Source organism: Micromys minutus (genome assembly GCF_963924665.1).
Source record: "Micromys minutus genome assembly, chromosome: 12".
Lineage (NCBI taxonomy): Eukaryota > Metazoa > Chordata > Mammalia > Rodentia > Muridae > Micromys > Micromys minutus.
Genome location: NC_137981.1, coordinates 34,916,982 through 34,940,642, shown reverse-complemented (window position 1 = coordinate 34,940,642; position 23,661 = coordinate 34,916,982). Strand labels below are relative to the sequence as shown.

Below are 23,661 nucleotides of genomic sequence, written 5' to 3'. Positions count from 1 at the left end.
GTTTGTGCAGGATTGGTTGTATCCACCTGGGACAGAGGCAACAGAGCAGACGGAGTGAACCGCCTGGGAAGGGAACCTTGTGGAGAGGGCAGCTTGCGGACTATGTGACAGACTCCATGTGCTTGGCTCCACACTAGAGCAGAGTCTGCAGAGTGAGACCTCAGGGTCCAATAAAAGGCTAAGTCTTCCTTTTAATATTTACTCCAACACACGTCTTTATAGTCAAACAAATGTCAAGCTTCAAATGTTCCATACTTTTTCGGACATCTCAGTGAGTGTGTATGTGCATTCATGTGTGTGTTCATGGTTAGTGGAATGGGCATGCATGTGTGCAGGTGTATATGTGCATGTGTAAGGAAGCCAGACATCAACCTTTGGTGTCTTTCTTCAAGTGTCATCTACCTTGTTTATTGAGTAGGGTCCATTGGTTGACTTTAGGCTCAATGACTAGGGTGGGTTGGCTAGCCTGCCAGTAAGCTTCAGGGATCTACTTTTCTCTGTTTCCCAGCATTAGAAGTATAAATGCATTTCACCAAATCTGTCTATTTTACATAGGCCTGGAATCAAACTCAGGCCTTCATGTCTGATGACTATCACTGGATTAAGCCAACTCCACAGTTCATCCAATCCATAGCAATAGGAGAAAAAACAGTTCAGACAGATCTATTGTTCAGGAAGAAAGACTCAGCATAATGTTTTGCATTTTCTCCTAGTCTGTTCTCTGCACAGTTGTTGGTTGGATTCCCAGTGATTCTCCTTGTGGTAGGAAGAGCCAGAGACCTCCTACACCACAAAACACTCATTGAAACAAAAAAAAAAAAAAAAAAAAACTTTAAGAGAAATTTCAGCCCTTTGGGCACAAAGGTAATTTAGGTGCAAGGCAAGCATATTTTGGGTAACCTTTTCCCCTGGAATGTTTATCCCCAAGGATAACCCCTAAAAGTAGATACACAGAGTTAAGGCCCTTTCTCATCAGAAAATAGTTAATACTTGTCTTAATTGGAGCAGGTTGGTGTGGTTGGAAAAATATCTTCTTTACAATCATACTGCCTGGGGACCAGCTCCATATGTTCTCGACTAATTCAGATATTAAAATCGATGCTTAAGTTTTCATTTTCTCATCCTTAAAAATAAAGAGTGTGACCTCTGACCTCGGCAGGTTTCTAGGGAGATTATATAATATTGTATGTGAAAGGAAGGGTCATGGGTCACTTGGATAAGCTAGAAAGACATTATACATTTTAAAAGAGACATGAGTGAGGCACACACACACACTTGGAGTCACCTAAGAAGTGACAGTCTGATGTTTAGGTGATGAGTTGAGTCCGTTCCCAACACTACACCACCATCTGCTTTCTGCCTCCAAAGCTAAGATTCCCTTTCTCTATGTTGCCCCAGGCTGGTTATAGTCTGCATGGGGATGTCCACTGCTCTGTATGTAGACTGAAGGAAAAGACAACTCTTCCTTTAGCTTGTTCTTACTTCATTTTTCCATTTTCACCTCCTGAAGGAAAAACACTGGAGTGGGGAAGAAGTTCCATCGGTAACGTACTTAAAGCACAAACATGGAGACCTGAATTCAGACCCACAGCACTCATGTTAAAACCGACAAGCAAACATATGACAAACAGACAATCCCAGGCGTGAGCTCTGGGTTCAATGAGACACATGGCTCAAAATCACAGAGGTACAACAATTTGGTGCATGTATGCATAGCTGCATGCTCACATGTACTCTTCCCCTCCCCCTGTCTCTCTCTCTGTCTGTCTCTCAGTCCCCCCCCCGTGTGTGTGTGTGTGTGTGTGTGTGTGTGTGTGTTTGGAAGGCACTTGGTATGGGTCAGAAAGTAGTTCAATCTCCTCAATCTCATGTTGCAATGGCTCTTGTCAATCCTTGTTTCTCGCACCAGGAATGTGTCACCAGAACAGCAAAATGGTGGTCCTAAGAGGTTCTTCCGTGTGACAAAATATGCCGTGTAGGAAAAACTCTCCTAACTTGGAGCCAGTTACAGAATAGCTGTAACTGCTGCTTCACCAAACACCTCGGCACTACTGGGCTGAGATTCATCCTGTGACGTCTGCAGAAGAAACGGAACAGCGCAGGCCCCTCTCTGTACTTGAGACACTCTCAGAGCCCTAAGACAGACTTTCCTTTATTGTTTAGTAAGCTTTTTTAATGAAATGTACTACTCTTATTATGGAGGATTCCAAATAGGATCTAAATCACAAGCCAATAAAAGAAAATTATTGGGCTGGGTATCTAAAGTTACTACCTAGAGGCTACTCCAGTGTGGTATGTATAAATCTCTAAACAGTTAAGTAGAATTGTCTTTCTGGTTTTTGGGATGGAAGCCAACAGCCATTTCAGTTACAACGGAAGGAAAATATTTTAGTGCTGAGCTTTCTTCGTTCAGTAGGCATAAAGAGAAATGGCGCTCCCCCACTGCCGTTTCAGAATTGAGAGAGAATATTGTGGTAATGAAATGCTATACAGGAGCAGCTGAAAAACTGCTTCTCTCATTTCAGGGAGGGAAGCTGAGTAGAAGGAAACATGCATAGGTATGTCTGTATTCTGTGTGTGCAGGAAGACAGGCTCAGAGGAGGAGGAGAGCAGAAGGTGGGAAGGGCAGATGTTGAAGGGTGACATGGGAGTTGGGGATGGGGTGGTCTGTCACTCTAATGGAAACACCAGATGTGTAAATGCTCACCCGGCACTGGCCACACTGGGTCTTTAGACACAAAGCCAGCACCGTCCAGGAAGGATGTGAACACTTCCACTAAGAGACCCATGACCTCAGTTCTGCCAAACACCACAGCTCTCCCTCAGGAGCAAGGCTACAGAACCTATAAAATGCAGAACTCTGTGTAATAAAAACCAAGAAAATTCCAGAGACTCTCAGTTAAAAAGGGCCACTGGGCTCATCCCATTCAATCTGCCTCTCATCATAGAGATCATGGTGGCCGGTCATGTTTCTTTAGTACACAATGGTAGAATGCTCCCAATCTCTGCAGATCCTGATCTGTTTCTTGGAAATGACTTTCTTATGTTAGGGAAAAAAACGTAGTCCTTTTATGATTAGCTGTTGGTCCTGATCATTGTACAAAGGAACACAGGATACAACAGGCCTTTTAACCTGCTCATCTCAACCACTGGTAAATGGCTCATTCAGACATTCCTCATTCTGCCTGTCTCTTCACACAATTATTTTGTTTGTTCCCTTCCCCCACTTCAACTTGTTGTGGCTTTTGATAAATCTGTCTGTTGACCAGGGTGTAATGATCCCTGTTCCCAATAAATTATACTTTAACCAGCAAGACGGCTCTAGTGGCCTCGCCTCTGTGGTAGCTTGCAAACAAACATTCAGACACCCATATTGGATTCCTTCCTGTGAGCTCTGTCTCTGAGTTCCAGCTGGAAAAAAAAGTCCTCAAGAAGCCAGTGAGTTAAAAGTTGCAATCCACAAGATATCTCCCAAAGGGAGAAATAAAAGCAGTCACCGAGGCTGGGGAAACAGGTGTCTGCACACATGTGTGAGTATGTGAGGGTGTGCGATTGTGCATGTGCATGTGTGTGATAGAAGCAGGGGGATCCAGATCATTTTCAGCTACATAGTGAATTTCAGGTTAGCCTGGGATGCATGAGACTGACTGAAAAAAAAAAACAATAACAACAAACATGAAATAGTAGGAAAAAATAGCATGTGGTGTTTGATTTTTGTTTCACTTCCCTGGCTTGTTGGGCATCTGGCCTCAACTTATGGTCCTTCAGCTCCAACCATGGTGCCCTTGGCTTTCTCTCTCTAAGCTGGTCCTCAAACCCTGCTCTTCTGTTATCCCCACTTCTTCTCTCCAAGTGTCCCCATCCTTTCTAGAGCACTAGACACCTTCCTGCAGTTGTGTGCTCCTCCTGAACTGGAGATCATTTTCCACATCACTTTCCAGCTTCCCCTGGATTTCCCATCAGCTTCCTGAGGAAATGAAGCATATCTAAGCCCCAAGCCTCCCAGCACTGCTTCCTCCCGCAGCCTTGCACCACTCTGCAAGCCTGTGTGCTGACTTTCATCGCAGACCTCAGTTTGAATGGTAGGGCGGAAACTCATCCTTGCAGATTCTGGAGCGCTTCTTGTTACATCCCGTATCTGCATAGGAAGGGCCCAGACTAGGAATGTGTTTTGTGTCCTTTATCTCACCAACAATGCCTGCCACACAGTCTGGGCACACACAGGTGCTTGGCACATGCTTGTGGAATTGGCCTGACACATCTAGGACATGAAGCAAGAATCACACAAACGTAAGGCCTACAACAGGGAGAGATCAAGGGAGGCCCTTTAAAACTAGCTTTCAAACATAGCCCAGGTGTTGAAATACAAAGGGAAATTCCTTCCTACAGAGAGTCAGCTTGCCTCAAGGACAGGACCCTGCTGGCTTTGGGATATACATCAAGGCAGTGTTGGATCTCAGCTGTGTCACCTCCCAAAGCTATGTGCTGGGTAACTAACACCTGTACTTATCACTTAGAGATGGTGACAGAAGCTAGGTTTGCAAGTGAAGCCTGTGGGCAAAAGATTCCCCATACCACCCCCTGCCACTTCTTCCTCCTTTTGAGTTTTTCCAAGTCCCGAGAAGGCTAGTAAGATCCAACAGTATACAAAGAAAAGAAGGACCATCAATTTGCGACAGGAATATTGTCGCTTCAGGCTAGCTGGCCCGTGAACTTCTAGCTGCTTCTCCCATCACTGCCTTCTACACTGCCATAAGAGTTGGGATCATGGACATGTGTCATGGCATCTAGTCTTTTAATAGGTTCTGGATCAATCTTGGGTCATCAGGTTTCTGCTGTGATTTTTTTTTTTTTTTTTTTTTTTTAACCACAGGCACAATCTCCATGAACTGTGGCATGCTATTTCAAGTCTGATGAGTCTACTGGGATATCATTCCAGTACAAGTAAAAGAGCATCTGTGTCCTGGCAAAGAATGGAGTCCTTTGCTTCTTACAAGCCTCTATCAAAAGCAGAAGCCGATTTTGCTCTTCACATCAGCACTAATAAATTAGTGCTACAGGCCATGTGGGGCATTATCATGGTTCCCTTATGGTCCTCACCAATTCGAAATGATCAGAACTAAATCCTTCCCCAGCTCATGTCTCCTCCTTGTTCCCGTCTTCCTTAGTTTCAAGATCATCATCTAGTAGCCAAATTCAAAATCCACTCCCAGCTCCTTACCCGTCCTCAGTTTTTCAACGACTATCCTCAGCAACCATCTCTCCTACACTTCCAATCTCCCTCCATGTTTGCCTTGCTTTACTCTGACACCACAATGCTGCACAGGGAGCCGCAATCCATTTCCCAAGAACCCCTTTCCACCACTCATGCCTACACCACCTCCCACCTTTAGGCACGGTCAAGCTGTATTTTTCAAAGACAGAGATATAATTGCCCTAGTCCGACAAATCTTTGATGACGTCCCCAAATCAAGACTCTCAGCGAGGCAAAAAAGAGTTATCTCCCCACAGTAAGAAGTCCAGTTATAGAGCCACTAGCCATGGAGAACCCTTTCTCATATGGGGGTGAAAGGACCTACCACTCTTAGGCACATGTGTATACTAACTTGTCTCTGATGGTGGCAGTGTTTGAGAAGGCTGTGGAACCATTAGCCTTGTTGGGGGGAGATCACTGGCGGTAGACCTTGAAGTTTTATAGCTTGGTCCCACTTCCTGTTTGCTCTGCTTCTGAACTGCAGGCACTAGGTGACCAACTGTCCTCCTGCTTCTGCTGCCATGCCTTCCAGGTCATGATGGACTATCTCCTTGCGAACTGTGAGCCAGAACAACCCGTTCCTTTTTTCACTTGCTTCCTGTCAGATATCTTGTTTTAGCAATGAGAGGAACAGCTGATGCTACTGACGTTTCACTTTATTAAAAGTTAAGAAAGGGGGAAATTCAGTTCCTCCATTTCACTGACACCAGGACTGACTCAAGGGCTCAACAGCCACTGGCATTCAACGAGTGCCCAGCTGTCAATTCTATTAGGATGACTTAGAGAGGTGTGTGAATAAACAAAACACGGCCCCTCTCTGTGTTCCCCTTCTCCTAACCTGGTCCTCTTTTCTCTGTACTGTCATTGCCCTCCACTCCCTGAGTTCCTTGTGGCTAGTGAGAGGCTGAACCCAAGCCATCACTGTCCTTCAGCGTGGCTGGGGCATGTGGGACACACCTGCGTTCCTTTCCTTTCCCTAAGAGAAGCCTTAACCGAACAAGAGAATAAGGTGTAAGATGCTCATTTCACATTTTTATATTTAAAAATAACAAAATGACAAAAAGAGAGCAACTCTACCACATTTCTCATTTTAGGTGCTGATCCCAGAGGCTCTCTGAGAATGAACCCTGACTCTTCCCAAGATCAGACTTCCTTCTCATCTTTTAGCACCACAGGGAAACAGGCTGGCAAAGAGGCACTATTGTACCAGCTGATTTAAATGGAAGTGTTTTCCCCAGATAAATGCGTGCTAAATAATACACCAGCTCTCCAGCCAAAGGGAAATGACAGGCACTCTGCAAATAAAGGCACTTAGTTGCTGGTAAAGAGCTGTAAAGTGGCTCCGAGCTGATGTTTGCTGACCAGCAAGAAGCAGCTTCACCTGCTTTATGTGACTGTCAGTGCAGTTTTGCCTGCTGTATATTAAAACTGCATCTCATAGACCCAAATGTCACATCAGATATACCGGCCCACATGGAACATGCCACCTTCTGCTGTAATTGTTTTTGACAACCAGCCATCACATCTCCTCTCTTTTCAGAAAGTGTCTGGTCCAGAATCCCTGGGCTGGGTTAGTTCTGACACCATGTGGGCTAGCAAAGTGACACTAAAGAGGAAGGTGAGGAGAAGCAAAGTGGGGGGAGGAGTCCTCATATCATGTCCTGGCAAGTGTAGAGACATAGACACAAACCCTTCCGTGGAGTTTGGACCTTCTCAGTGCTAACGGGCCCCTTTCCTGTTCAACGGTAGCACATTAGAACAATTTCCCACATGGTCAGATGAGTACTCCACTACAAGAGCAGAGCATTTCTGGACCCAGCTGGGTTCTGGAAGAATGAAAGCATGGCTTGTATATAGGTAAGGGTGGTTGTGGGCTTTCTATCAAGTACCATGGGGTTCATTGTGATGAAACCGGCCTGGGAGGTGTGAGGAACCTCTATGGTTTTCATTTATGACATGTAGCTCTTGCCCAAAACACAAAATACAACACGATTGCCTCTGTTGCATACAATTCCAACCTCCCCTGGAGTGTGGACCTTCAAATTCTTGGCTGGAGAAGCAAGGATCTGAGGTCACTGGGCATGGCAGCTAGTCGAAGAGGTCTTAGAGGTAGGGGACAGCAGGGACCTTCAACTCCCTCCCTCCCCCCCATCTATTCCATGGCTAGAACTCAAAGAAGCATGTCCTGCATGGGCTGTAGAGGGGACAATGAAGAAGAGCCAGTTCTTGGTGCTCCATCAAGAACCACCACCAGTCCTTTGTTGTTGGAATACCAGGGTGTTACCTGAGGATAATATGCAGCCCAATGACACGATGGGAAAAGACAGGGTAAGAAGGAAAATGACACATGCCTATTTCAAGTATACATGTAATGCACAGTGTATTATTACACATCTGTACACCTTGAAGTCCTGATTGTATTGGAAGGACAAAGAAAGGCCAGAGAAAGGGAGTGCTCTTCTGTTGTCTGCATCTCTAACCAAGGGGAGAACTGCTCCTTCCAAATCTTTCCCACCCCATTGCTCTTCCCTCCCCAGGACAGGAGGCGTGTCTGAACGAGTTGATCAGCATATTCAATGCACTGCTTTAGAACAGTCTGTACCAGTCACCCAGGGATCTCATTAGAATGCACATCTGACAGGTAGTATAAGGTAGGCCATGGGAAGATGTATTTCCAACAAGCTGCCCCAGGTGATGCTCACATCAGGGTGAGAGTAGGGAAGACAAATTGAAGAGCAGGGGCTTAGAGGAAGATACCACATGCCAGCTAGCTGCATCCAACCCCTGGAAGGTCAGCTTACTGTCTTTCCACATCCTCCCCCCCCCCCCGTGCTCCCTGGGTAAGCTGAGCAGGAGGCATGTTGCCTCTGTGTACAGACTGGCAGAACTCAGGGTATCTCTTAAGGGTTTTGCTCTCTTCCATTGCTGCACCAATATTTATATTGTGAACCATCAGGAAGGATGGATAGTGAGATAGAGAGGCCAAAGTTAGGCCTGAGGCAGGGTTATGTCTAAAAATGGAAGCTGGTCATGATTCCTTTAGGGACTGGTGCAACTCTCAGAACTGTTGGAGGAGCACAAGTCAGCAAAGTGGTTGGTGTTACAGCTTAGCCCAAAGCTGTTGGGAATCCGAAGGAAGGCTCTGCCTTCCTTCTGGTCCCCAGCAGCAGGGACTGACTCTCAGGACACTCCCCTGAGAGCAGCTTTGAAGGTCACAGGTGGTCCTGGCTGTCCCAGCTGGTCCTGGCTCTACTACAAGGCATTCAGGCCTCTTCTTTTCTATCACTTCCCGAGTCCCATGCAGGGCACCTGTTTCCCCACCTAGCTTCCCAGGAGAGCCATGCAAGGAAGAGAACTTGCAATGGAGGGGTTTTCAGGGACTACAGTCTTTTGTGTTTCTGGCAATATTGAGCAGAAGCTAAACATGGACGGTGATGCTAGGCTGTTCATAGACAGCAGAGCATCAAGGTCTTAGCTCCACGATCCAGCCCAGCTTCCAAAAATCCCTGCATATTGAGCTACCAATGAGGAGCTTCCTACTTCAGTAGCTGCAGGCCTCCTGGCCTTTGCTCCTTGGAATGATAGGAGTAAGGCCCCCGATTCAGCAGTCAATCACAGCATCCAGTAAGCCTTGCACAACCCACATAGAGCTGTCATTCAGAAGAAAATGTTTCTTCTCCTAGCCTTTTCTATCCTGATTTCCAAGGTCACTCACTATGGGGTTACTTGCTGTGCCGCTTCCCTAAGACTACAAGATAACATTATTACTTATAACCACCCATCCAGAATCTCAGAGCAAATGACAGGGAAGACTGAGGCCAAAAGAGAAGTCAGCTGGGTGCCATTTCAGGCCTCTGTGCCTTCTCTAGGAAAATGTATAGTCTAGCAAGCATCTTTCCTTGGCTACATGACTTCAAGTATCAGTACTGTCTCTACTCTTCAGAGATCTCCACCCTTAGGTGAGTTGAGTCTTGGATGTGACACTAACCATAGCAAAGTTTAACATTCCCTTTTTCAGTTCCATGGAAAAGTGCCCACTGGGAAGGAGAGGGGAATTGTACAGTGGGCATTGACACATTGCTCTGGTTCTTAGACAATGACCCTGGTCATAAAGCCCATTGTTTGAAACGGCAGAGAGGGTAGCCATTTAAAGATTCTTCTACTGCCTCTAAAGGCAACAAACTGGGGGAGGGAGACATACATCAGGTTTTGGGTTTGCCTCTCCAGATGGCAGGAAGAAAAGATGCTCCTCTGTAAGCCATTGTGGCAACCACAGGTTTCATTGCCAGACAGGCTGATGTGAGCCTCTTTGAATTACTGAGTGAAGGATAATCCCTCTTGCCAGACCCTGTCCCCCATAGGCACAGCAGAGAAGTATTACGGGCTGTCCTTACCTTGGGAATTAGCCTGCAAGACCCCGATGCTGTCATCAAACTGCATAGATTTGATGTTGAGTGACGCCAAGATGCATTCCTTGTCCTGAAGCGAGGTATCATCAATATTATTCTGATTGGCTGAGAGGATAACGCACATGTCACAGAGGTTGATGTTGACAGCCCTTAAATCAGCCCGACTTAATGGCGTACCCTTTGGCATGGAGGTGGGGGAGGGAGGGGGGGAGAGAGAGAGAGAGAGAGAGAGAGAGAGAGAGAGAGAGAGAGAGAGAATATGAGAATACCAGGAGAGCGAGCAGAGGGAAAGAGAAAAAAATAAAAACAAATTAAAGATTGTGCAGGAGCTTTGGGACATTATTTAACAAGTATCTTTTTTATGTCTTGACATTAAGCTGGCCTAACTACATTTCAGGGAATAAGGGCTGCACGCTAATCTAAAGGGTAGTTGGTGCTGATGGCAGCATTTCAGGCCAGTTCTCAATACTCAATCAAGCCATTACTAACAAACACGAGACGAATAATGCCAGGGTCTACGTCTTCCTCCTGCCTGGAAATTGTCTTGATTTAAGTAACTGTCCTGTGGCAACCTCTGCCTTTCAGAACATAACGAGGGGGTGGGTTTCAAATGCCTGTTTATTTAATAGCAGGTCACTTCTGTCTCTGGCAACAGACTGCATATCCAACTAGAATTTCTAAAGCAGCCATGGGGGAAATCCACAAAGCTGGGTGTGATGAGGTGGGCACATGGCTCCACTCAGTCGGCAGGCCGGGGGGGGCGAGTGGAATTAGTATGCATTTTGTACAGGAGTGAGCTCTGGGCCATAGCATTTTATTGCACAATGTTTAGTAAGAAAATAATGCCAAGGAAAGGACCCGATGATCCAATAACACAAGTGGACTTAGATATATTTTGGGACTCGTGTACTATACAGAAAGTATTCTACAGGCGCAGTCTCGGCTCGCCCTCCACGCACTCACTGAGTCGGAATAAGCTCCAAGACAAAGGGTTAGTAAGTGGTGGGGATGTGGGTATCTTGAATAAGTTTAAAAAGTATAACTCCATTTATTTGGAATAAATGAAGCTACTTGAAGTAAAAATTATATATTTATAAATATATGTAAATCCACAAAGAAAACTCGGAAAAAACTATACACTAAACTAATAACAGTAATTACCTCTGGGAGAGGAAAGGATGGAGTGGAAAGTTTGCTTTTGACTTTATATACTCTGATATTGTTTGAATATTTTATAACAAGAACAGATTTGTATATTACCGATGCAATTAAAAATAAATAAGCCAGTGAACAAGAGGTTTTTAAAATCCCGTAACAATGTGAGACAGCAGAAAAATCTTTGTAGATCCAAGGTTAATGATGGTAGATTTGATGGACCGGATGAGCACTCACACACTCTGGGACATCCTGTGTCCGAGTCCCTAGCAGCTGCACGGCATTATTTTGGGGGTCTTGTGCAGCCAAAAGCATCCCTGATCCTCTAGATGGATTTAAGTTTACCCTTGTGAATATGAATATCCCAGTTGCCTTCAGACTCAGCCTGTATTGGCCAAGTGTTTGCCAGCTGCTGAATACATCTCCCCTCATTCCCATCACTAGATGGGGTTTTGCAAAATAGGATCTAGATAACTATGGATCCCTTCAACTCCTCTTTATGACTCAGTAGAAGTCATGATTCTCTTCTAGGGATCCTAAATATTGCTGTAAAGTTGAGCCATAGAGAAAGGGCATTTAGGGCCAGAGGCTGGTCCAGTCACTGAAGTGGCATCTAGGGAGAAGAAGAGAAACACCATCTTCTATGAGATCTTGGTATAAAATTAAGTGTGATCAACTTTCTGTATCACATTGCCAGTGTATAAACAACAGCTGCTGATGTCCACGTTCTTTTAATTTTCACCTTGTAGAAAACCCAGCAGTAATTGTGATCTGAAGGAGCTCACGTCCTGTTATAGGCATATGATTTCAAGTCACAAGAAATACCAAAGTCATACATAGAAAGCTTTTGTTTCTCTGGGATGCCCTTATAGGAACAACATAATTTAAACAATGAAGACTGGGGTTAAGGCTTATAATGTACAAACCCATTGTACTTAAGTGTGCTAAATTTGGGGGGATTTATAAAGGCTCTACAAAGATAAGGCTCATCCTGACTTGCAGAGGCAGGTGAGGAAATGAATGGGGTCACACAGAAGGAAACACACATGCAGAAATACCAAAGGTCATGCCACAAGCCTTGCCTACATAAACATCCACCTATGCACCTAGCAAATTAGTTCACTTTTTACAGAGATACCATCAGAGGTAAAGGGTCATGTCCACAAAAAGCTATAATCAAAGAGATGGGTCATATTCCTGAATTTAGCAACGGTTATACAGTATACAGATATGCTTCTTGAATGAGTGAATTGTAACAGGTGGCTATCTTAACTACAGGTCTACATTAAAGGAGTCAGTTCAGTCCTGTATCCAATGTTTGGGAGTGTTTTGTTTTGCATTGAGGGGACTTGTTGGACCAGGCATCATGGGAGATACATAGTACACAAGGGTGCTGGCTCTAGATAGCCCCTTATGTATTCTTTAACACATTATACTGCTTGGCTCTTGTGGCTGTATTTCTGCTGCTCTGCAAGCTGATAAAAAGTAGAGAAAAACAGACTTCTTGACAGCTAAGGGGGTGCATATCCTTCGATCTTAGGTATGATTTGATAATAAAAGTAGTGGAAGGGTGGGTAATATTTTCCTGAATTTCTAGCATAGATAACCACATAGAACTTTGGAAAAAATTAACATTCTTTAAGTCTGAAATTTTGTGGAGAATATAATTAGAAAGTTGCTAACCATTTGACTTTGAAATCACTCATCCCTTATCTTCCCACTAAATTATGGAGCCCCAAGTCATCTTTTAAAGACTGGTGTCTAGTGATCTTTGTGATCAAGAAGCTTCTATATGTACACCGTTTTACGTGTATATATAAATACACAAAGCCCCAAAAAACATGTCCGGGTTCCTAGACAAAGAATGAATAGAGGCTGGCCAGAGAGGACGTATGGAATTCCATAAAGATGAATCTGCTTGTTGTTTATTTGGTCAGCCTCTGACAGAAGACGGAACAGATCTGTGTTTCTCTAAGCATTAGCCATGTCAAATTATAATGCCAACAATAACATTATGAGTGAATTCTTGGTGTATATATCAAAATTGGGCAATATTCTAAATCTCACCCAGGAAAGAGAGTTTAGACACTGGTACATTAATGCATGTGAGGGTAGCTCAACTTCACCCTTGACAAGGGGCTGCACTTGGCTACAAATTCTTTTAATAAGGCCTCCCAGGGTTTTGCTTTCTTAGCAGAGCACAGGGGAAGGACTGCTCCATCCTCAGGCCTGTAGCTACATAAAGGAGCAGAGACATGATCAAAGCTTCACCAATTACAGCCACCTGGGACTTCCTCTTGTGAATGCAAAGATGAAGAACAGGACATCAAATAGTGTAACCTTGACTTACAGGCAATATGGACACTTTGGGGAAGTTGTGCAGTGTTTCCCACTCCCGCTTGAGGTACTCAATGGAGCCCACAAACACAATGTGTTTGAGCTCATGGTAATGAAAGTTGCTAGCACGAAGTGGCATCACCAGGTTCCGGAGGCCAATCAGGGCTGAGCTGACATCCCCAAAGATGCAGACGACAACATGGCCACTCAGCACAGTCATGGCAGCTTCACTTCGAGTCTGTAACAGAGAGGGGTGCAAGGGTATCAGAAAGAAGTTCTCACAACATTGGTATAAGGGGAGAAAGCATCTCCTGAGCAGAGGAGAAAGCTAACACTGGTTGATCACTTACTGTGTATCACTGCTGGGATTTAGGAGTTGTCTAAAGAGTGTCCCCAAAGAGACCATTGTGGTTTAAGTCTTCGTCTCCAGGGTGGCATTATATAATGGTGGAGCTTTGTTGAGTTGAAGCTTTGTTGAGGTCTTTAGATTATTGAAGGTGTGGGGCAGTTTAAGGGCAAGTGCTTGGGAGTTTTCATGTGATTCCTTGACTTCATCCATGTCTTCTTCAAAGACAATCAGTATGAAACATCTCCTTTTTCTCTGCTCAGGTTTGCTCTCTTGCTATGATCATCCACCACCCCCACCAGAGACTAGTAGGCAATTGGGGCAGCCGAGCATTAGACTTCAAACTTCTTAAACTGTGAGCTAGCTATCTCAGACATTTTTATTATAATACCACAAAGGTACCTAATAAAGCTATTATTTGTACTGTAGTAAAACAAAATGTTTAATTTAACTCAGAATAATAGAAAAGAAGTAATTTTTCAATACATATGTAAAATTGCACAAGGCACCTGTTCTAATGGATGAAAGTACTCTTGGGAAAGTGGGAAGCTGTATAAAAAAGTAAAACCCAGGTTACAATGTAGGCTGCTTATAACACCAGTTTTTTTTCCCTTAAGAAGTCAAAAATGATTCAAAACTCTATGTCCAGCATGTTAGAGAGCATATGGATCTTTATAATAAATTTTGTACATACATCAAGCATACATGCAGAGAAAGCACTGTTATCCCTTCTTGATTCTATTTACCAGTAAAGAATATGTAAGATACTGGTAAGGCTTACGGGACAACTATTATTTCTTATGTTGCCATTATATTCATGTTATATATCATCTGTAATATGCACAAGGGCATATGCTTTATTCATGTCATAAATTCCTGTAATCATATACTCACACAATACTACCTTCTAGAACAATAGGTTTAAGATATATGCACCATGTAGACTTGTGATGAGGAGACAGGGGATAGAAATCTTCAGGAGGACAAAGACAAGAAAGAGGGATGTTTAGGTATCTGGGGAGAAAGAAAGTCTTAGTGTCCATTAAATAGGTGATAACCATTTAATTCTAGCACTCAGGAGGCAGAGGCAGGTGGATCTCTGAGTTGTAGGCTAGTCTGATCTAAAGAGTGAGTTCCAGGACAGCAAGTGTTACACAGAAACCCTGTCTCAAAAAACACAATAAAACAACAAAACAAAAAGAAGGAAAGAAAGGTAAGAAGAAAGGAAGGAAGGAAGGAAGGAAGGAAGGAAGAAAAGGAGGAAGGAAGGAAGGGAGGGAGGGAGGAAGGAAGGAAGGAAGGAAGGAAGGAAAGAAGGAAGGAAGGAAGGAAGGAAGGAATGATAAAATAAGATTCCTTTAGGCCTTTTTGCTAAGATGATGAGTGAATGCTCCTATTAACTAGAGGGTCTCAGCTGAAATTTGAGGTTCTCTTTTTAGATGTTTCAGTGAGGTGACATACACCTCACTGTCTCAGTATATAAAATGTGATATCTGAAACCATAGGCTGGCAGCTGTGTTCTGCAGCTTCAACCTGATGATACGAGCCTACAAGCTTCTACATGACCACTGAGCTAAACTAGTTTTTAACATTCATAGTGACTAAATGTAAACCAACATTGGAAATGTCACTATGAATGATGTTCATATAAAATTCTCATTCCAATAAAGTTTTATTGGGTCACAGCCAACTCATAATATTTAGATATTTTCCATGGTTGCTTTTATGGAAAACAAGAGTTGTCAGCTGAGACAAAGATCATATGGCCTTTGAGATTTAAATGACTGAATATATATGTCCTTCTACAGAAAAAGCATGCTGACCCCTTGTTCAGACTTTAGGGTTTCCTGAATTATTTTTGGAAGGGCTTGCCTCATACAAAACCCCACAAATATGTCATGACAAGGGTCTAGAAGACAATCAGTAAACACATAGACCAACATCTTTCCCTAGCCCCAGATCTGTATCCATGAAGATGACAAAGGAATGAATACTCCCATATAGGAGAGGACCCCAGTTACCCAGAAAATTTAAATGGCTATCTGTCTGTCACTGACCTTTCGCTTATTATACAGGTGGAAAGGACAGCAGATGAGGGCAGGTGGGGGGATGGTTTTTGTTTCTCCTCTAGTCAACACCTTCACCCTGCCTGCCATCTTTCCTGTTCCTTACCACATGCTCATAAGGTCCCATGGGGCTTACAATGCTTTGGGGGAGGCATATTAATGTCCATTGAACATACCAGCCTCTGCTTTGATTTAATCCCTAGCACTGACCAGTGTATTGATTGTTTAAATGCCAATATTGCAATTCACAACAATGTCAGGGTTATTACAGCAGGCCCCAGGAGGGGAAGAAGCTAGCTTTCATTTCCTGGTCATTAGAATAAAACAGGAACTATCACCACTGCTGGTTTCCCAGAGTCTAAGGAAGCCTGAGACCAAAACTGTAAGAAGCATGTCATAAAAGGTGATCTAAGAGTCCAAGAGGTTCTCCAAAAGTTCCCATCACTGCTTGACACTTTGTAGGAAAGATCTGAAGTTAGTTCTTTGGGTATCACCGAAGTCCAAGTGGCTGAAGCCAGAATCAGAACACCTCTGGGGTGTTGTGAGTAGGGCCTCTGAAGTTTTTCAATTGGCCTGGTCACTTACGAAGCTAGTTCCTCTCAACAGAGGAGGACAGAATGGGTGAAGAATGGAAGCTGGAAACCAAAGAATGCAAAAATTAGTTAGGTACCAGTTGGCAGAATGGTCCAGGCACAAAAGATAACCTCAGGAGCTTAGACCTGGGGCAAATACCAGATTCAAAGATGCCAGAGCTAAAGAAGTGTGTAAAGCTCCAGACCTGCACCTCAAACATGGAGAGCCTGGCTTTCCCATGCTTAAGACCCAGAAGAAAAACCCTTCAGGAGTTTCTCTGTGCATCTTTCAGCCCTTTCTAGGCAGAACCTATTTGTCATTGATGGATCTCCCCAGCTATTTTAAAATTATACTGGTGTTTATTCCATGGATCTGAAGAAGACTTTGTATCTCATACCACTTAGCATCAAAAAGATTGTTTCATGGTTCAATTTTTATATCACCTTCTCAATTAGAGCACTGTCTCTTCTGTTTCCAAGTTATCCAAAGCTGTCTTAGTTAGGGTTTTAGTGCTGGGAAAAGACATCACAACCAAGGCCATTCTAAGAAATGACAACATTTAATTGAAGCTGGCTTACAGGTTCAGAGGTTTAGTCCATAAGCATCATCAAGGTAAAAAGCATGACAGTGTCCAGGCAGGCATGGTACAGGCAGAGGTGAGAGTTCCACATCTTCATTTGAAGGCTGCTAGCGGAAGACTGACTTCCAGGGTAAGAGTCATATAGCCTATACCCACAGTGAAAAACCTCCAATATGGCCACACCTTTTAATAGGGCCACTCTCTGGGCCAAGCGTAAACAAACCATCACATTCCACTTCCTGGCCCTCACAGGCTTGTCTAAACATGAGTCTATGGGGACCATAACTAAACATAGCATAATGTAGAATACATGTAGTTCAACTTCCAAAATCCCCTTTGACTATAGCAGTCTCAACAATGTTAATTGTCCAAAGTCTCTTCTCAGATTTATCTAATCACTTAACTGCAATCATCCCAAAGCAAGACAGAAAACATACTGGGCAAACTCCAAACTCTGCATCTCCATGTCTGATGTCAAAGCAGTTTTCAGATCTTAACTTCTTTCCCATCTTTGTTGACTGAAACACACTTTTTCTGGACTGGTTCCACCCCCCTGTTAGCAGCATTCCTCAGGAAATATCCCATGACTCTGACATTTCAAAAATCTTAGTTCTCTAAGGCAACTTCAATGTTAAGCTTCTTGTTTTAATGTCTTACATGATATACATGTCATATGATTACATGTCATACATGATCTTCTGGGCTCCTCTAAATGGCTGGCATAATTTCTCTAGCTATGTTGCATGCTAAGCTCAGGTTGATTCACTCCATTGCTGCTACTGTTCATGGTACAGACAACTCCAATACACTGGGGACTTCTGCTATAACTAGGCTTCACCAATAGCCTCTCATGGGCTCTCTTCATGGTGCCAAGCCTCAACTCCTTTGCATGACCCTTTCAGTCCTAGGCTGCGAACTGCAACTGAGGCTGCACATTCCTGTGGTCTTTCCTGGCCTCTCACAGTGCCGAGCCTCAGCTGTTCTCCATGACCTATTCATGCCTTCAAAACCAGTATCACCTGGGTGACTCTTACACATAACCAAATACAGCTGCAGCACAAAGTACAACCTTGGCTAACTCTGGAACACAGCTTCTTTGTGCCCTCAGAAAACACTTCACAGAAGATTTCATCTCCGTAATACTGATCTCTTCCGAATTACAACTAATTTCTTAGCTCTAGCTAACCATCACCAACTGAGACATGCCTACTCCAACATGGCCACACCTTCTAATAGTGCCACTCCCTGGGCCAAGCATAACCAAACCATCACAAATGCCATTGGATTTTTGCACTCAGTGAATGAACCAATTCCATAAGCATCTTCCACAGGTGATCCCACAAATCTGCCCTCCACCCCTCTGTTCTTCTCCTCTACCCACTGAATAGAAATTTCATCTATTCATTACTACAGACAGGTCTCTTTCAATCCTATTGTCTCAGTGCTACCTCTAGACTCTGTCCTTCCCAGGATCCTGCTCTTCATTCATATCTAAATTGTTCTCATGGACTCATTCACCACCCCACTAGCTTTCCCTTTGCACCACTAAGAGTAGAAGCCCTGTGCACTATGTCTCAGAAGAACAGTTTTTAACCCATAGTGTGTTTGCTATTAATGTTTCCTGAACGGATGTTGTTTTTACAGATGAACTCATATTCCTAAATTCCTTTCTTCTAAAAGGGGATATTGATCACATTTTAATTAGCACACTCTATACAGAACGTTCAGATGACCAACACCAAGGATGTCACCAAGCCACTAGTGACCAACCACAAAGTATCTATGTGGTTATAACCATCTCCCCTCCTGGCAAATCACATGGTGGCAGTTGGCTAAGCATTTTGACTTTGTGTCTGCAGTTTTCAAAAATCTGAGATAGCTTCCAGTACAATGCTTTATTGGCTCACAATGCTCATTTATAATTAATCTGAAAACACACACACACACACACACACACAATTTAAAACACAGTGGGGAAATCTAGTAGATTAGCATACAGAACCACTCTGAGGGTCTGGAAAAGTCCTTGCTAAGAAAGGGTAGCCCTGAAATAGACAATGATAGGGTTTTCCTACCTGAAAACGAAGAAGGCCCACAGCCATCTGGGTATTAGAGGCACAAGGGAGAAGAGCCCAGTCTGGCCTGCCTTCCTGACTATTAATTCACTTTTCAAGAATTAGCAAGACAATAACTCTAGGGAAGCCAGTGTAGACATAAAACCCTCAAGCTGTTAACAGGACAAAGGCAGACAGTGGAATAAATTGTTGTCCGGGTCTAACTTTTCTGGACCAGAGCAGGAGAAGCCTGCTATTTATTTCTTGAGGCAGTCATGAAGCCTTCCCTGAAGCAACCTTCTGAGCTGCATCATGAAAATGGACCACAGTCTTGCTCTGTCATCCCCAGCAAATGCCCCTGCCTGTCGGCATCATGTGTTAAGAAGGACGGAAAACAGGTTAGTGAGGGAAAGAAACACTGCTGTAGGTCTGGAGAGATGGTTTAGTTAACAAAGTGCTTGCCACAGAAGCATGAGGACCTGAGTTTGATTCCTGCTACCGACATGAAAAAGAAAAGGCCAGATGTGGTAATGCAAGGCTAGGAATGCAAACACAGAACAAAACAAAACGATAAAATTATAACAGATAACCATCCAGGTAATATCCCTCGTTCTTCAAGGTATTCACAAATAATCATGATAGTAACAGCAGCTAAGAGAAAGGTGCCTCTGAGGAGTCGGGGGTTAGATTTGCACCCCAGTCATTCTCATCCTATCTTCTTACAGATGAGATAATTAAAATGCAGTGTTCAAGAACTGGCCTAAGGCCATGCAACTACCAGATGGCAGGACCAGGCTCTAGCCGCAAAACCATATGAGGATCAGGAATGATGTGTATCCTGTCTCCCATGATACCTTGCCACAGCACATAATCACCACTATTGCCCTGATAAAAATGAAGAGACTGGACGTTTTGCTCTCGGGGGGGGGGGGGGGAATCTGCTCTAAACTCATGTTCTGATCAGAGATGTCGTTGCCTCAGTCTCTGGTCAGAATTTTAGTCTTCAAAAATCGCCAGTTCAAGTCACAGTGTCCTCTACTGTTCAGTTAGGAGAACTTTCACTCTGAGCAAATTCCTCATTCGACACACCCTGGTCCCCCACTCACCAAGATGACTTTCTCAATTTCTTTCGGCGCACACCAATGAAACATTCCCGTGGAGTCGTACTTTTTCACGTTGGAGTCCATGTTGTCGATCTGATCATTGCCAGGAATTAACAAGGGGTCATGCCTGGGGAGAAAAGGCAGGAAAACCTAAGTGGAAAATGCGATCAATTATAAATGGAAAGGGTCCCCCAGAGTCACATCTCCGAGGAGATAACACTAAGAAAGTGGTCGTCGCCGGTGGCCACCTTCTGTCCTGCAGAGAGCATCCCTTGAAAGGCAGCTGTCCAAACCATGTACCCCTCTGGAAAGACACTTGTCTTTGTCAAGTAGTAATTCTGCTTTTTCTTCCTGCCCATTTTGCAAATGGGTTTCATGCCATTTTGTGGGTTCAGCTTCCCTTTTTTATGACCATTTCATTCCTTGTTGTCTCAATTTACCAGCTATCCTGTTTCCATGGACTACACACACACACACACACACACACACACACACACACACACACACACACACACACACACACTCACACACCCGAAAGGGTGGCTATTAGCATTGGCAATGAAGAGGAAGGAATAGGAATAGAGCCTCATGCTGGCTGACTGGCATCAGGATGGAAAGCCAATTACTTGCTCTTTCTGACTACAACTTCTGACGCGATGCTCTTCGCAGTAAAAGCTTTAACAGGCTGCACTTTAAATATTTTAGCAATTTGCCCAATCAGATTTTGCTCTCCCCGGCTGAAGCCCTTTAAAGATTCATCAGCATGTCACTTCAGAGCAGATTGACTACCAAATGCCCACATCTGGAATACATGATTTCAATACTAAACAACACCCTCTCTCCTCGCCTTGACAACTGTATTTGTGCGGAACTGTCCAATGACAGGCCCCTCATCCCCGCCTTCATTTCCCAACATGGCATTCCTTGGATGAGAGCCTCCAGCTCAGACGCATCTTAATAAACTTGTTTGAAACGCTGCTTCTGGAAGCACGGCTGCATAGAAGTCTTCCCTCCAGTGGGATGACATGGTCTAGCTGACAAACCAAGGAATTACAATGAAATCAGGTGGCTCTCCCATGCCCAAGGTATAAGAAACAAGCCTTACAGATCAACCTCTGTTCACCATCTTCGGCTCTCTGATATGGTCAGCATGTGAGTGTATGGGACACCCTTCTCATCACCTACAACACTGACTGTGTAGAATTAAGATATTATCCTAGGCAGACCTATCCTGCAGCAAAATAAACTTCCTTAAGCAAACTGTTGACCAAAGATGGAAAATAGAAATGGATTTCAACGCTAACATTGTGTAGTGAAGTAATGGTACCTTTAAAAGGATCTATTTCAGACATTTAAAGACAATCTTTATTTATGTATTAAATGTTCCTCCCAGAGAAATACCTGAGAGTTCCCATCTCTCTGCTCTGACTATAAAGAGTAGGGCAGCAATTCTCTCTGCAGAATTAAGCTTTCCGGCATCTAACATGATCTGTCTATGATGCCTTCCATACGTGGAGAAGACAGGAAGCTCCCTGCATGTTTTTACTCTCAGCAATTTTCTTTGAGGCCACAGCGAATGATGAATAGCAAGTGATGTAATCCTGTGGTGTCATCTTCAAGGGACAGGCTAGATGGCTGCAGAAACTGTCATAGCTGATTTTTAAAGAAGCAGGACAACCCAATTCAGAGCAGCATCTCAGTAGCCCGCTTGTTGACAGGTCTTGAGGGGCTATAAACTACCAGGACACCTCTCACATGTAAAGCCAAGTTCAGATGTGCTAAAATCAGGGTCACTGAGATGGACTGTGGGCAAAGGTGCTTTCTGTGCAAGCAGTTGACATTTAAGTGTGATCCCTAGAAGCCATGTAAGGTATATAGAGAGAACTGACTCTCTGTGGTTGTCTACACACACACACACACACACACACACACACACACACACACTATAGCATTTGTGTTTCCACCTTCACATAATATAGATACACCTATAGCTTCCCCTTACATGCAGAAAATACAGAAAAATTTTGGATGCTAAAAAAGGGAACAATTGCTAACTAAAAAAACCAAAACAAAACCTAAAAGGCAGTTGCCGATTTGACCTGATCATGGAACACAATGAAAGCATAATTAGATAGTTCGGGGTTAAAGACAGTGTGTTTCAGTGGGTAGAGACCCCCATGTGCAAACATAAGGACCTAACTTCAGATTCCCAGTACCTACAAAAACATGGCTCATGACTATGTTCCAAGAAATGGTAGGATAAGGCAGGTGGTTAACTGGCCAGCCAGCACAGCCTAGTTAGTGAGGTTCCTGATGCAACCTACCTCAAAGATTAAAGTGGACAGTAATAAAGATACATGACCTCAAGATCTCTCCTCTATATAAACATGTAGGTAACAAACCCAACATTCACATACATATTGATATAACACACACACACACACACACACACACACACACACTTTAGTAAAGAAAGTTTTCTTATTCAACTTTGAGAAATCTTTAACAGTTCTCTAGCGATCTAACATTTGTCATAGGTAGGAGGGCAAAGATACTATAGAGAAGGAGCTTGAGAAAAGAGTCTCTTTCAAACCTTGAAGAACATGCTTTGCAGTGCAAGAGTATCTTAGACCTGCCATGAAGACAGAGTCAAGGTCAAATTCCCTTGTCCTTGTCCGTTGGCTGGAAAGAAGATGTTATCTTAGCTTCCAAGTGCCAGGGACCTGTTTCCAGGGCATTCTAACCTTCCAAGATATCTAGGACTAAATTCACATCTTACCTGCCAAGCTGAAGATACACCAGGCTGGCAAACTTTTACTTTAAAAATATATGTTTTGGTTAGGAACATTTGGTTTTTTCTAGAAGGTATGTCCTAGTAAGAGTGGCCTACAAGAAAGATGGATGGTTAACTGCCCAGCATTGCAAAAGGAAAAAGAGACAGTGAACGTTAATTATAAACTAACTAAGGTTGTACTTTAGGGAAATCAGCTATATATGACTCTAGTGACTGGAGCCATAGCATGTGCTCTAACATGCCAAATTTATGCACATCATCTAGGATTTTTTCAGAAGGGTCTGACCTGAGAAACATGAAAAAAAAAATCTCCCTAGCACAGATATTTACTTTGCAGACCAGATGTGGCACCTGAATCTCCAACTTTGGTTTCTTTAATCAGTAAAATTATCAGTAAATATGAGACCCCTGTTCTTATCCAGGAAAGGAAGATGTAGGAATGTCAAATAGAGGTTCACATGCAGCAGAAAAAAAAAGGTCAAAGGTCATGGCACACTAGCATGTGTGTTGTAACAAATATCTATCGTATGTAAGACACTGTGAAGAATTTAAAAAAAAAAAATGCTTATTCCCCATTGGTTTGGGGTCTGGGAAGGTTTGATGGGAAAGAAAGCAACAGTTGACTTGTTGAGAGGAGAGCCTTAGGAATAACCCGACAAGCTGTGGAAGGTAAGTATTTCAGTGTTGTTTCAGTGTTGTTCTATCAGCAGCTATTAGAATCCACTCAGAGAAATGATTGAGGTCTTAGTAGCCACAAGATGGTTCCCAACAGAGATGACTGGACATGTCCTGCATCCTGTTACTTGACCTAAGGCACAGAATCCTCAGAGCAGTGGCAGGAGAGCTGCTTAGATACGCCCTGGCAGTGAATGGATGATGAGCCAACTGACTCATAGTAAAAACAGACCAACGCGTGAAATCAGGTAGACCCAGGACTGTGCTTCTCAATGTGGAAATAAAAAATGTTATATAAATACAGTACTGAAAATG

The 23,661-nt window shown here is 43.6% G+C and overlaps 1 protein-coding gene across 11 annotated transcripts in view; it reads right to left on the bottom strand.

Moving 5' to 3' along the window:
• The window catches only part of KCNMA1 (potassium calcium-activated channel subfamily M alpha 1), a 666,778-nt gene that overhangs the window by 52,503 nt on the left and 590,614 nt on the right, over positions 1–23,661 (bottom strand). For all 11 annotated transcript variants that reach the window (XM_080926078.1, XM_080926079.1, XM_080926070.1 and 8 more), the window contains 3 exons: positions 19,881–20,004; positions 13,169–13,393; positions 9,649–9,841 (listed from right to left, as the gene is read on the bottom strand). In XM_080926078.1, coding sequence (XP_080782204.1) covers positions 9,649–9,841; positions 13,169–13,393; positions 19,881–20,004 — 542 coding nt within the window. The remainder of the gene's footprint in view (positions 1–9,648; positions 9,842–13,168; positions 13,394–19,880; positions 20,005–23,661) is intronic.